Source organism: Acinonyx jubatus, chromosome A1 (genome assembly GCF_027475565.1).
Source record: "Acinonyx jubatus isolate Ajub_Pintada_27869175 chromosome A1, VMU_Ajub_asm_v1.0, whole genome shotgun sequence".
NCBI lineage: Eukaryota > Metazoa > Chordata > Mammalia > Carnivora > Felidae > Acinonyx > Acinonyx jubatus.
Window position 1 is genome coordinate 188,062,051 of NC_069380.1, and position 14,879 is coordinate 188,076,929.

General features: G+C 40.8%; 1 protein-coding gene across 3 annotated transcripts in view; it reads left to right on the forward strand.

Annotated features, from left to right (window-relative positions):
* Window positions 1-14,397, forward strand: part of TIMD4 (T cell immunoglobulin and mucin domain containing 4) — a 39,670-nt gene extending 25,273 nt beyond the window's left edge. For 2 of the 3 annotated variants that reach the window (XM_053199765.1, XM_053199764.1), the window contains exons 6-9: window positions 9,251-9,297; window positions 10,769-10,862; window positions 12,142-12,181; window positions 13,089-14,397. In XM_053199765.1, coding sequence (XP_053055740.1) covers window positions 9,251-9,297; window positions 10,769-10,862; window positions 12,142-12,181; window positions 13,089-13,173 — 266 coding nt within the window. In that variant the 3' untranslated portion in view covers window positions 13,174-14,397. Of the gene's footprint in view, window positions 1-2,498; window positions 4,590-9,250; window positions 9,298-10,768; window positions 10,863-12,141; window positions 12,182-13,088 lie in introns of those variants that run through there. The other variant, XM_053199766.1, reaches the window with a different exon arrangement.
* Window positions 14,398-14,879: the final 482 nt, after the last annotated feature.

The following is a 14,879-nucleotide window of genomic DNA, read 5'->3' on the forward strand; positions in this document are numbered from 1 at the left end:
CACTGACGGATACCCAGTGAGCTGGGTGACCACTCTGCACACCGAAATGTTCCTCCGACACTGATCTAGGCCCTGGAGAGATCTTTGGTGTCACAGGGGGAAGGGTAATGACATACCTCAGCAGGTTCTGTGATGAGGCAAGGTATCGGTTCTCCTACTGTGAACAAGTCATTGACTGAAGCCACCAGCGCCCTTTGGCATGGCCGCCTGTTGAACTCTGGGGTGCTCAGCAGCCCAGCAGAGGGGGGCAGACATGGAAGGTGGAATCAGATAACATTGCTCTAACATTGTGAAGAGTTTTCAATCAATAAGAATCGTGCCTCAGGTAAATCTCACTGGCTCTGATACTGCCACTGCTTGACTAGTGACCATTACTAGCTGTGCAGTCCTGGGCAAGAGATGGGACCTCCCTAAGTTTCAGTTGCCTCCTCTTTCAAGCACTCTGCTGAAGTTTACTTCCCTCGGTAGATTTATTTTGAAGTTCAAGAGTGATAATGTGAAAGTGTTTTGTGCACTTTCAGCTGCTTACATTGTGCTCATTATCATCATCATCAATAATAATAGTTAGAAATATATAGTTATTTATATATTAATATTATTATAATAAATTGTAAAAATTATATTATTAATATTAAAATATTAAAGTAATAGTTAGAAAGATCTCCTTTCCAAAAACTGCACCCATCAAAGCAGCAAAAAGGTTAGGGTTCCATTCCAAATGGATTTCTTCCTATTTTGCCGCAAAATAGCAAGATCATTCACTCTCCACCACTGAACTTTCTATGGCAACTGTATGTGAGCATTTGCCATATTTTCCAAAGACTGTAGAGCTCAGAGGATAAGAGCTTGGCCTCTGCAGGTAGATAATCCTGGCTCTGAGATTTGCTCTTTCCTTTCCTAGCTACGTGACTTGGGCAAGTCACCTGACATCTCTAGGCCACAGGATTCTCACCGGGCAGTGAGAAAACCAACAGTGTCTATTGCAAAACATTTTCTTTAAAAAAAATTTTTTTTTAAGGTTTACTTATTTTTGAGAGAGAAAGAGAGAAAGGGAGACAGAGACTCTGAAGCAGGCTCCACACAGTCAGTGCAGAGTCCAGTGCAGGGCTCAAACTCACAAGCCGTGAGATCATGACCTGAGCTGAAATCAAGAGTTGGGTGCTTAACCGACTGAGCCACCAGGTGCCTGACTGCAGAGCATTTTCTGAGCTCAAACATGGAAGTGTTTTGACATGGAAGTACTTTGCATTGTGTCTGGCATATAGTATAGTTAAGTGCTTGGTATATGGTATCCACTTATTATTATTGTTGTTGTTAGCATTTCTGAGGTTCCTTGGTAAAGTGAGGACTTTGCCACCTCCCTCAACCAAAATCAATCAGCTGGTGTAGGAAGAGCATTGCCCTGCAGAGAGGAGTCCAGGGTTGGGGGGTGGGGATGGTGGATTAGGGATGAGGTCTTAGCTCTGCTTCACTTCATATTGGCACGTGAGAGTAGTGACTTGAGGTGACAACTCTGGGCTCTCATAATGATGACGACATTTTTGTTGGTGGGGCATCCTTGGAGGCAGTGGAAGTTTGACGCAAAGTTTGGAAGTCAGTGACTTAAAAAAATATATATATATGATATAAAATTCATATCACATATATAAATATATAAATATGTGATATTAATATATAAAAATATATAGATACATATGTGATATAAAATTTATATCATATATATAATATATATATACTTTTTTGAGAGAGAGAGAGTGAGCAGGGGAGGGGCAGAGAGAGAGAGGGTGGGGGGAGTAGAGGATCTGAAGCTGGCTCCATGCTGACAGCAACGAGCCCAATGTGGGGCTGGAACTCAAAAATTGTGAGGTCATGACCTGAGCTGAAGTCAGATGTTCAACCAACTGAGCCACCCAGGTGCCCCGGAACTCAGTGACTCTTAAATAATGGTGTTCTAGAGTTTCCTTCTGTTAACTCATCTGCATGAAATGTGAAGTCATCTTACCATTCCTTCTTCTTTATGAACCACATTGGGTGCCAACCCAATTTGCTGTCTGTTCCCTTTCAAAATTAAAAAAAAAAAAAAAAAAAAGGTCCTTACCCAATTTTGCCCTTGGTGCTAAGGAACACCTGACTCACATATGGAATGATTGATTTATTTCAGCGTATGGTGCTCTTTTGATCATTGCACATACTAAAAACATTCAGAGGTCTCCAAAATTTTAAAGCAAGTATGTGAATTGAAGAAAGTTGTGTTTCTGTTTTCAAAAGCCGTTTTGAAATTCCAGATCTGCATTAGTGCTGCCAGGCAAGTACAAAAAATATGGGTTCTAGTCACTTCCTTCGTTACTCATTACTGTGAAACCCTGAATGAGTGAAACTGTCTCTAGATTTTAGTTTTTCCTTAAAAAGGGGGGGATCAGAGGAGATAATTTTGAATTCTTTTCAAATCTAAAATACTCTCAGAAGGATCTTTTTTATCTTGCCTTTGAATTTTTAAGGCTATATCACCAGTGGTCCAGAAGGGGGCAGCATAAGCCAGATGCTACCTATGGAAGAACACCTGAAGGCTTGAAGTTGTCACTTTCAAAGTCCTAGGATTGTGTTAAGATTGTATCATTGAGTTGACTTATATCAGAACTAAATTTGCTTTAAAAGTACATACAGATGAGTCCTGTGTCTATGAATTTAATGAGTCAAAATACTTAGTTATCAGTTTTTAAACAGACCCACTGAGAATATAGAGTGCTTTTATTTCCAGTTGATTTCTGGCACGTAGCCCACTGGCTAGAGTTTGTATTTTCAAATAGGATGCTAATATGCTCTTTTTCTTTCCTCTCAGAGTGGTTATAATCATGATTTTTTGAGTCATTCAGAGTTGAGTTCAAATTTCCTTTTATTATCTGTGCTACCTTGAAAGAGTGATTTAAACTTATTCAGCCTCAGTTTATGTCTGTAGAATGGATGGTATAAGCATGAAGTGAGATAATTTATATGAAGTGCTTATCGCTCTGCCAGGCATACTGTAGTGCTCAATAAGTTGACTTTTACGGGGAGTTCCAAGTAATTTTGAAGCAAATTTCCACCAGTGGGATGGCAAACGGGGTGATGTTCAAAATGGATTTTAAAAGATTTTCTTAACTCAAAATTCAATGCCATTCCAGATCTGCACATAGCATGTAGTTTTATTTCAGTGAGTAAGTTCGAATCCACTACCTTAGGCATAACCCTCTTGAGGGGAAGTCTCATCACTCTAGGGTCTGAAGGTCTGAAGGTTTTAGCATTAAAATTGTGCTCTGATATAACACATTTAATTCCCTGACTCCATGGGTGTTGTTTTTGCATCCGGGGACTAACTATACCAGAAGTCAGCAAACTCTTCTGTAAAGGGCCAGACTGTACATATTTTCGGTCCTACCAGCCATGCTGGTGGTCTCAACTACTCTGCTCTGCCCTTGTAGTACAAAAGCAGCCCCAGATAACACATGAACAAATGGGCACTTCAAGAAAACTTTACTGATGGGCATTCAATATGAATTGCCTGTAGTTTGCATGTGTGTTGAGTTATTCTTCTTTTGATTTTTCCCCAATAAAAAAATATTAAAATGATTCCTAGCTCTCAGGCTGTACAAAAACAGGCAGCAGGTTGGATTCAACCCTTGGGCTATAGTTTGGCAACCCTTAATCTATATCATCCAGATACAGGACACATTCTTTAGAAAGGGCAGATGTGAGTCTCCTTCAACAGAGCTCTTCCAGCATATGCACTGAATACTGCTTCTTATCCTACTAGATGATAAAAGTAAAGGCAATGTTTTTATGTTGTGGTTTTAACATTTACACTTTATATTTTTATGTTATAAAATAAATACATGCTCTTGTAAAAGAAAACAGCAAAACACTGTAAAGTGAAATGTCCTTGTATTCTAAACATTCTTCCCAAGCCCTCACCCCAAATGACCAAGATGAAGAAATAATTACCATAACAGTTTGGGCTATATCTTTCCAGATCATTTTCTTTTCTCACAACAGAGTAACGTCTATCATTTTTTTTCACACAAAAATTTTTACAAAATCATTTTTAAATGTACTTTAAAATGTATTCAACATTTTTTTCAATAAATCTTTATTACAAAGCCACTATGCATGTATTAGTTTGAACCATATGAAATGCTGATATTTAAACCACTTTTTAAAAGCTTTTTATTTTGAAACAGTTTTAGACTCAATACAAACTTGCAAAAATAGTACAGAGAAAGCTATATGTTCCTCCAGTTTCCCCCTCCCCCGCCACAAACATCTTACATAACTGTAGCACGTGGTCAAAGTAGGAAATGGACATTGGCATGATGCAATTAACAAGTCTACAAACTCTACTTGTATTTCACCAGTTTTTACATGCATTCATTATCTAAAAGCAAACAAACAAACCATTTTTGATATACAGAAAAGTCTCTCTGCCTATATATAAGTCTATATTCTCGCTCTAGAGACTTATATGTATTACATATATATGTATATTACACACATATTACAAACACACATATATGTAATATACATATATAACATGTAATATACATACATGCGTATTACACACATACATATTCCATACATTTATAATATGTAATATACACACATGATATATAATATGTAATATACACATATATGATATATAATATGTTATATATATATATATATATATATATATATATATATATATATATCCTGAACATCTTTGTACACCAGTACTCATATCTAGGGGGCTGTCTTTTACTAATAGCATCACCGAGTTCTTTTTCAGCTGTGAGTTGATGTGTTTCTAACAGTGATCTTCAAAGTGTCACTTAGAAGGTCACTGTGGCAGTGCTTCAGCGAAACCTTGAGAGTTTGCTCTTGACTCAGGCATCTTGGAGAGTTTTCAGTAATTAACATATGATATATATTTTACAGTTAAAATTTTCTCATTTGAGAAAATCTAGAAATTATAAAAAAGTACTAATTAAAAAATTTTTAATTGCCTATAATATTTCCACTCAATGTCAGATGTATCTAGTCTTTCAGTATTTCTTTTCAGTTTTCCTTGTGAAACAAGAAGTATGCATGTGTTTGTTGTATGTTCTTAAGTATTTACATACTGATTTTCTATACTAAGCATAGCTTTACATCCTTTTTAAAAAATTACCATGAAAAATAATCATTTTCTCAGGTCATTCAAATTCTTTTTTACAAAGGCATCCAGAAATTTAAAGGTTGAAAAGGACATAGGAGATTGGTTGGGGCAATATCATCATTTTGGGATGAGTAAACTGTGGCTCAGAGAGAGCAAATATCATGCCCAAGGTCACACAGCCAGGAAACCTGGGGTAGATACATATTCAAAGATGTCAGTGCAGCGTTGGGGAGACCCAGGTGTGTTCTCACAGTGCTCCAAGGTCTGGGGTGGAATCCCACAGGAATTCCACTTTGCCAGAGTACCCATAAGCCAATTTACTGATTTACAATGACAACTCTGCCAAGACTGTCCATATTTTCGTATTTTTTTAAAATATAAATGCATTCTACCCTGTAGGGAAGTCTAATATTAATCAGAAGTATTGGTGAGTCCATAGACCTGGGAAAAGTGTGGTTAAGTTGAAGATTCTTTTATCGTTGTTATTACCTGGTGATGAATTTCTTTTAGGTAGATAACCATACATATATGGTGAAAGTACAAAGCGTACAAAAACATTTTAAATGAGGGTCAGTCTTCCTGTCATCCCTTGTGCCCGTCCCCAGAGCCGCTGTTCCTGTGGAAGACCTTAGTGATCACTGTGTCTGTGTATTAAATTCCCAAGGATGCTGTAAAAATTTACCAGAAATGTAGTGGCATAGACCAACACAAATTTATCGTCTTATTGTGCAGGAGGTCAGAAGTCCTAAAATTGAGGTGTCAGCAGGGCCATGTTCTCTCTGAAGGCTCTAAGGGAAGATCCCTTCTCGTCTCTTCCAGCATCTGGTGCCTCGGAGATTCCTTGGCTTGAAGCCACATGCCTTCAATCTCTGCCCATCTTTATGTGGCCTTCCCTGTGTGTTTCTCTGTGTCTTCTTCACTCCTTACAAGGACGCCTGCCATTGGATTTAAGACCTATCCTAAATCTAGGATGGTTTCATCTCAATATCTTTAAACTAATTACATCTGCAAAGATGCCCTATTTCTAAAAGGTCACAGTCTGAGGTTCTGAGTACACATAATTTTGAGGAAGACCATACTTAATCTACCACAGTTCCCCTCTCACAGAATTGCTTTTCTTGCAAGTTCGGGGGGCTCCTGCCTTTGCCTGAATGTGCTTGTGTAAGAGGTCAGGGTCTTGAGAGTGGAAGGACCAAGGTAGCACAGAAAACACAGAAGTGAGTAGTCTTCACTTGCCTACCCCATCCCCTAGCTGTTAGCATCACTGCGTTTCATGGGAAACAAATGTCGCCAGCCATTTATTCGGTGTCTAACTCTATCTAACACTGGGTTTGGAGTGCCTCCATTGGGCCTTTTGGCAATTTCTGAAGAAGAGAAGGAAGATGAGGAGGAGGGGAAGGAGGAGGAGGAGAAGGAGGAGAAGGAGAAGTATTGTTTGGTATCACTCAGCAGTGTTTGTGTTTACAAAACGTCTCTCCCATTAGACAATTCCAATTTAAAATACAGATTAGCTGTGACAAAACTGACCTGGGATGGCTTTTCTCTTTGATGGTTTCAATTTCCAGCTTATCTGCCACAAATGATTGTAATATTATAGGATTTTGACAAAACAGGGGTAGGAGATTTGAATTCTTACCTGCAATTTCCAGCTCTAGGGGATAATAGCAGAGAGAAAAACAACAATAACTGAGTTGTAGGATATGAAAACATGCTGAATTTTCTCCTCAGAGTTTATGCTCCTAGGCATTCAACAGGTCACTTTCTCTGTCGAAGAAATAAACTCTTGTACCAAATTATGAGCCTTAGAAAACCCATCATGTTTTTTCTTATGCCTTGAGTGCAAGGAAGGCTGGGAGAAACAATGATCAATTTCAGTAATTATCGGCCTAGATTTGTATTATATTCAGGCCTCGTCTATGTGTGGCTTTATGTTCTGTTTCTATCAGCAGGTTTTGTTGCACATGTGATTTTGCATTCTTCCTTGGCATTTTCTCCTGGCCTGGATTCCTTGACACAGTTCTCACTTTCTACTCTCTGCCATTTGTTTCTTCTGCTTCCTTCTCCCTCACCTTCTCTGCCCACCTTTTAAGTGCTGGGGTTTCTTAGGATTCCTGCTCTTCTCTCTCTGGACACACAGCCCTTGGATTTCTTATATGCTCTGAGGATTTTAACTCTCCTTGGAGACCGATGACTCCCAAATCAGTATCTGCAACTCCAACTTTTCCTGAGTTTGATTCAGGTTTAAATCTGCCAACTGCACGTTAGGCCAGTGTTGTGTGTGTGTGTCCCTCAGGTGCCTTCCTCACCGACTATAAATTTGAACTCCTCATCCTTTTCACTGAGATGGACACTTCTGCTCTGCTTCTTCTGTGCCCAGTCTTAGCAGACAGCTGGGCAATGGCCCAGAGTCTCAAGAAGGAATCTGCAAATTATCTAAGACTTGTTTCTTTCTCACCCTCACGTTCAACGTCCACTTCCTCTTGATCTCCCTGCTAAGCATTTCTGGAATCTGTCTTTCTCCCTTTGTTTCTACTGGCTCTGAATTTCGGACCTGGGACCAGATGATAACTGATCATCTCATCTGGTTATCTCCTTATCCTCTTAACTAGACCATAACAAGCTTAAGATGTTTCCATAGTTGCCCACTGCCTACAGCATTAAACGGAGACTTACCAGCATGACTGGTTCCTGCCCATCTCTGTGTAATCCTCTGCCACTCCACATTCCTCATTTTCTACCTTCACAGCCTCTTGCCATCCCACTTGGAACCACACTGTTCCATGCTTCATGGCTTTTCTGATGCTGCTCTACCTAAAAGGCCCTTACTATCTTTCATTGCTAATTCTTACCCAACCTTAACTCAGTTCAGGTGTTACTCATTCAACAAACACTGAGCAACGAGTGTGTGCCAGGCAGTGTTGGGGTCCCATTGTTGAGCAGGCAGAGGGACACTATCCTCATGGAGCTTAATTCTAGAAGTTCTCACTGAACTATGATGGTAGGCTACATGCCTCTCCCTGTGCCTGCCCTCATCAGCAACCTTCCATGGTCCATCATTACCTCGGCCTGTGGGGCCACTGGTCTTCCTTCTGTAATGTACTATAAATTTCATGATGGTGGGGCCATGCCGTGTTCATCTTAGCATTCTTAGTGCCTGGAATAGTACTTAGTGTTTGGTAGATTCTCAGTATGTTTTCCTTGATGAACTCAATTATTGTTTATACATAAAAACATCCATGTCTCATGAGACCTTCACCTTCTGGAGAACACTTACCCTTGGTCCTCCAGAACAGGTCAGCCATCCTTGTGATATGCCCCTACATCTTGCATTATTTATTCCCAGAATTTTGCACAATTAGGACATTATTTTTTCAACCACTCACTTTTTTTTGTTTGTTTGTTTCAATTTGATTTCCTGAGGGCGCCTGGGTGGCTCAGTCAGCTAAGCATTTAAATTCGGCTCAGGGCATGATCTCACAGTTTGTGAGTTCGAGCCCCGCATCAGACTCAGTGCTGACAGTTCAGAGCTTGGAGCCTGCTTCAGATTCTGCATCTGCCTCTCTTTCTCCCCCCACCCCACCTCAAGCTCTGTCTCTCTCAACAATAAAACAAAAAATTAGAAAAAAAATTGTTCAAAAAAATTTGGTTTTCTGCCTTAAGTTGTAAGTTTCATCAGCCAGGTTGATGGTCAGGCTAGCACAGTACATGGCCTATAATAAATGCATAATAGATATTTGTTAACTAATGGATTGGCACATTTTTTGGCTGGATAAAAATCCTGAATGTGTTGCTGGGACCTACAGAAAATGTAGACCCAATTGCCTGCTGACCTAATGCCCCACTCTACCCATCTATAAAATGGAGATGTTCCTGTGGCATAATGTTGGATAGCAGCTGAGTATCAGATAAAACCATCTCAAAACAAATGTGTTGTAAATAAATTATACAAAAAGAAAAGATGGGATTGAAAGATTAAACACATCAACTAAGATTCCAGATGAGGTTTGAAATGCCTATTTCAGGATGTGGTATTTTATTCCTCCACAGAAAATATAAACATTTCCCCCCACTTTTCCTCCCCAGAATCTGAGACAGCAATGGTTGTGCAGAATGAAGCTCAATCAGAAGAGGTAAAATTTTTGTGAAGTATTTGAAGCATGTGACTTCCATTTTTAAAATCCACAATAGAGGTTTGCAGAAATGAACTGGGGAGGACAGATCTATCTAAGCAGCAACGGTTGTGAGTTAGCTGAAGAATCTGTAGACTTGTGCTCTTGGCAGAACTAACATTCATATTGTTACTTCTATATGTGCAGATGCTTTGGAAACCAATAAGAAAAAAAAACCATACAAAAACATGGAAAGATCAATATGTGTTCCTTCTGCATGGCCCAGGGTTAGTGACGTCCTGCAGAATCAACCCTTGCCACCGGCATATTTCTTATTTGCTGACCGTGGCTTTCATTAATTTTTATCATCACAAAAGTGGTTCAAGCTGCATCAAGTAAAAACTGTCAGCAGTATAGACACTTATAAGGGAAAAGGGAAAAGGGTCCCCATCCCTTCTTTCTTCCTTCCCTTCTCCCTCTGCAGAGAGAGATTGTTGTCCCTCCTTGCTGCTGTGTTGGAGAAAGGGACAGGAAGGTGAGGAAATGGAGCATGACCTGGGCAGCAGAGGTGGCATTGAGCCCCTACCAGAACTAGGTGCTGCCTGCAGAGCAAAACTCCTCAAATGATTTGGTGTCAGAAGTCCTGTACACTCATAAAAATTAAAACAAATTTAAAGTGATGTTAATTCATTTAAAAGCAAAGAAAGCAAATCTATTACTTGTTGACCTAAATAACATTTTATGAAAAATAACTCTATTTTCCCCGAACGAAAAAATATTAGCAAGAGAAGTGGCATTAGTGGCATTGTTTGACATTTCTGCAAATCTCATTAATGTCTGGCTTGCTAGGAGACAGAAAGATACTCTTATCTGCTTGCATATTCTATCATCGGAATGGTGACAGTAGTCCATTACTTGTCACGTAACCTCTGGGAAACCCTACCTTCCATCTTGTGAGAGAATGACAGTGAAAAGGGCAAATAATGTCTCATGAAAATCGTTTTGATCTCATGGGTCCCCTGGCTACACTTTGAGAACCACTGCTGTCAAAAAGTTGAAATTGAGTTCCATTTTCCTCTTCTATCTTGTTGCCTCTGGAGGTCTAAGTCAGCTGAGGTCCTGAGTTGCACAGAACTGGGCAGAACTCAAAGGATTTAGGTGGTAGCCAATGAAGAGACTTGACCATGGAGAACACAGGGCTCACAGCACAGCTCTTTCCTATCTTCAGACCCCTGAGCCCCACAGCTCATATGCCTGGTGTCGGAGACAGGAAGATTTGGGGGTCTGGGAAAATGTTCCAGATTTTCAGAGATTATTTTTAAAAACTTCTGATTTGTAAGGCTGCCTTGTCTTGATCTTGAGACATGTCGGGCAAAATGGGGTGAGAAGCAGTGAAGCTGCTGGTGGAGGGAAGATATGATTGGGACCGGAAGCTGTGTGAATATGAAGTTCAGAAATGAGTGGCCCCATCACCTTCCCTGTGTCTCACCAGGTAAAAATGGTCATCAACCCTGACCTGCTAATGATCATTGCTCCCTCCGTGGGATTTGTGCTGTTGGTGTTGCTTGTGGCGTTTTTCCTTCGAGGTAAGGAGGGCAGGCCCAGGTGGGATGGAGCCCTCAGAGCTGTGGAGGCTCCAGGAGGGCCTGGGAGTGAACAGATTCTGCTTTCTGCCCCTGTCTCCATCCCCCAGAGTCCTCTTTCCATCCGGTCCCTATCCTGGTCAAGGGAAATTCATTCTCCCTAAGATGCTAAAGCCTTCATGTATCATCTTCCTGATGGAGTTTATATTTTGGAAAAGAAAAAAAAAGAGTACTTTCATTTACTGGATGCATAACCTGTGACAGTTCTGATGCTATGCTCTTGATGTGCCTCTTTTCTCCCTCATTACTGCCTTAAGTGGAAAGTGCCATTATTATCATTGTCTGGGGTGGAGGAAGTTGTGGCCTGGCCTTCTCCTCTGACTAGGACTGCCCCAGGAAGAAAGCCATGAAGGATCTTGGCCTTATTATCTCCTTAAAGCAAGCTTTCCTTACCTGGGTTCCACAGAGAGACCTCGGGGGAAAGTGAATCCCTTGAAATCATGTGTAAAGGTACTTGCATGTTGGTATCTGCATTTTTCAAGGGGCAGCGTCCATAATTGTTATTAGATTCTCCAGCCGGTCTGTGACCTTGAACCCCTCCTTCCCACCACCACTCCTCACTTTCAAAACAATAGTTTTGAAACACAGCAAAAAGGAATCATGAAACAGGGTTTTAAGTTGTCATGCAAAGTATAGGCATGTGGCATCTGGTCCTGTTGTAAAATGGGGGAAAACTGTTCTGTAGTCATCAACAGAAACTGTTTCGAGGTGGTAGATAAGGAGATAAGACTGGTAACCATCTCAACTGCTTTGAGCAGCAGTAGCGAAACTTGCACATTTCAGCACCTGTCCCTAGTGAACAACGCCAAAGGGAATTTGAAACTCAGTGGAAGCCTGTCTTTAGCCTTCATGCAAAGCCCTCTTAAAGGCAGAGGCCATTGGTCCTCATACAGTTTTGGAAATTCTGAGTATGTCTCATAAGGAAGTGTTTTAAAACTTGAGTAAGTGCTTGAATTATGAGTGGGCAATGACTTAAAAATGAAGCGGCTTAACACTATTGCCCACACATGGGAACAACTGTGTAAGTGATGGGCACTGCCTCAGGACCCATGGAGGCAGTCACTAGATCTGGGAAAAGGAATGCATTTCCCTGCCTAAACCAGTCCCTAAATTCTCACCTTTGGTCCACCTCTGCTCTTGGGAAGGCAGCTCCTGGCTTAACCCAGCATTTCACATGTCCTAGCACAGCTACTCTGCTTATACCATGGCCTTGTCTTTTCAGGGAAAGTCATGAAAACCAATTGTTTCCAGAAACACACAAGGTAATTCATCTTGCATGACTGATTGTTGTAATGATTGTACAAGCTGTTACAAATGATTAGATACTACTCAGTGGTTTAATGACTTGTTCTTGTGTTCTGATGAAATACAGGGTTGGAGAAATGTGGCATTAGAGGTGAAAAAGATGTGGGATTTAGCTCACATTAACCTCTGTCCTGGTTAACACTGTGTTATGTTTGTCCGAAATATAAATACAAAGGCAGGTTGCATTAATAGAAGCATGGCATGCAAAAGACAGAAGGTGATATGTCACTATCTTCTGTGTTCAGAATTTTTTGTTCAAATCTGGGCAATTCATTTTAAAAGGACGTTGTTAAACAGGAGTTTCCAGAGAAGAGAGCTGGCAGTGGGGAAAATGAAAACACATAGAATATCATTCCTGGGATTTGATGCCTCTGCCCAATTAGATCATTGTAACAGTTTTTTTTTTTTTTTTTTAATAGTCTGAAGAGTCTCTGGAAAGAGATTTTGAATATCTGTCCTGTTTTATAGCTTTTTGGGAAAGAAATGAAAAGATTTGGTGTCACCTGATGAAGACTGTGCTTTCATTAACAATTACGTCAATACCAAAATATCAATTAACAAATAAATATTAACAAGTGGGGCTTCGCAAGGTGACTTTCCAAGGTCATAAACACATTTAGGTCACAATTTTATATTTTTCCAATATAGAAACTTTTAATTCCCTTATTAGAATAGATTTGCAAAAGCCCTTTATCTCCTGAAGCTCAGTTTTCCCATATGTGAATGGAGAGGCTTGGACCAGATGGATGGAGTTTGAGCTCTTTTAACTCTAACAGCCATGGTTAGTGGCCTTGTGATTTAGCAGCATCCGTTTATTCCTGGTCCTGGTGTTTCCCATTTTCAGCCTCTCTTTTCTCTTTACAGGTTTGACAATGTTGGAGAGTGTAAAAACACCTCTGAAGATATGCAGCATGGAGGGGAAGTTGAAGATGGTCTTTTCACACTCTAACGGACCACCTTTTCTTAGGATTGAGGATGGGGGCATCATGTGGGAATTGTCAAAATAAGTCCTAGAATGTTTTATTTTTAAAGCCCCATCTATTCCATTGGTGTCATCCATTCAGTCTTGCATTAATTTCACAAGTGCAAGGTATTTTAGAGACCGAAACTTCCCTGCCAGTGCTTTAATCTCTGTAGCATCAGGCTAAGGGATCTTCCAGACTACGCTTGAATAATTTCAGTGATGGTGAGCTCACTACCACACCTAAAGGAGATCATTCAATCTCAGGGCAGTTCTGAGACAGAAATATTTAAAACAAAGCTGTCTCCAGAAAGCACCTGCCTGGCGGTCCTAGTTGAATTTACTGTGTTTACCCAGAACATGTATAATCTCTCTCCTCTCTGGCAGCACTCCAGATATTGGAAGGAGAGCTTCATGTCTCTCCAAAGTACCTTGCTCCTGGGACATGATTTCTGGTCCCTTCTCTACTCTAGTTGCCTTTGCCTTGTATGCATTTGTATCTCTCTCTTTATGCCCAGCTTATGGAGTTCAGTGCCCCACTCCAGGTATGGTATGAGCAGCCCTAGGTCTCATCAATAATTCAGGAAGTAATGTGGAACCACACCATAATTTCGGCTCACCCCCTGTTCTGTTTTGTTTTTTTAAAGAGAAGATTCTCCCTTAAGGAGTGCTCTGCAGTGGTGCGTGTGTGGTTGCACAGAGTCAGGAGTTTCCTGCAACAGGAGGCAAAGGTCCAGGTGGAGGTGGTTGTCAGAGACCTCATTTAAGCTGGAATTTCCCTGGACTCGTACAGTAGCTTCCAAGCCGCCTCCCAATCTATGCCCCTTCCCTTCTCGATTGGTTCTCCATGCTGTGGCAGAGATATCCTTTTCTAAATACAGATCGTAGATTCCTGTCTCCTGACTTCTACTTTTGGCATAGAGAAAGCATGTGGGCTCTGCCTGAGGCTGGGTGGCTGGGTGGCCGGGACTTCAGAGGCTAGGCAGCCGACATAGATGAGTGAGGCAAGGGGAAGTGCTGGGCTGTTACAAAGTGGAATGTGTCTGTGTCCACTTGAAGGCATTAACACTCCAACTTAGAATAATGACCTGGCCAAGCAACACATGGCCATCGGCTAGAAGAAGGCAACTGGTCTGAGACTCCAAAGTCCAGGGGGTAGGGTAGGGTTTTGCCAAATGATGACTTAATAAATATACAATTCTTATGCTGAGACTTCCTGATCAGAAGAGATCGTTGGTCTAGTTTTTCCTCTCTCTCCCTCTCTGTGCAATCAGGATGAATTGGTAGCCACCTACAAATAACTTCCTAGTATCTGGGCCCAGGAGAGAGAATCACTTCCCTTACAGAGCTTAAAAATCTAAATGAGACAAAACACATATGGGAAATGCAACAGAATGGAATCAGTGTTGATTTTCCATTTGCACAAGGAAGGGCTTTGATGGAGACATCATTCTTACAGCTGATGTTTACATAGTGGGTCCACAATCAAACCTTGAGGATTTAGAACAACCTAATTCTGCAACCTGGACCTTGGTCTTTCTAGGCTAAATGAGATAACATCCAGTCCTTAAAAAGCATTCGCTATGGTCTAGGTACTCTACCAAGTGTTTCAAGGCAATTTCTCATTGGGTTCTCACAGCAGCCCAGTGAAACAGGTAAATTACTCCTGCTTTTGGAGCTGAGAAAACAGAAGC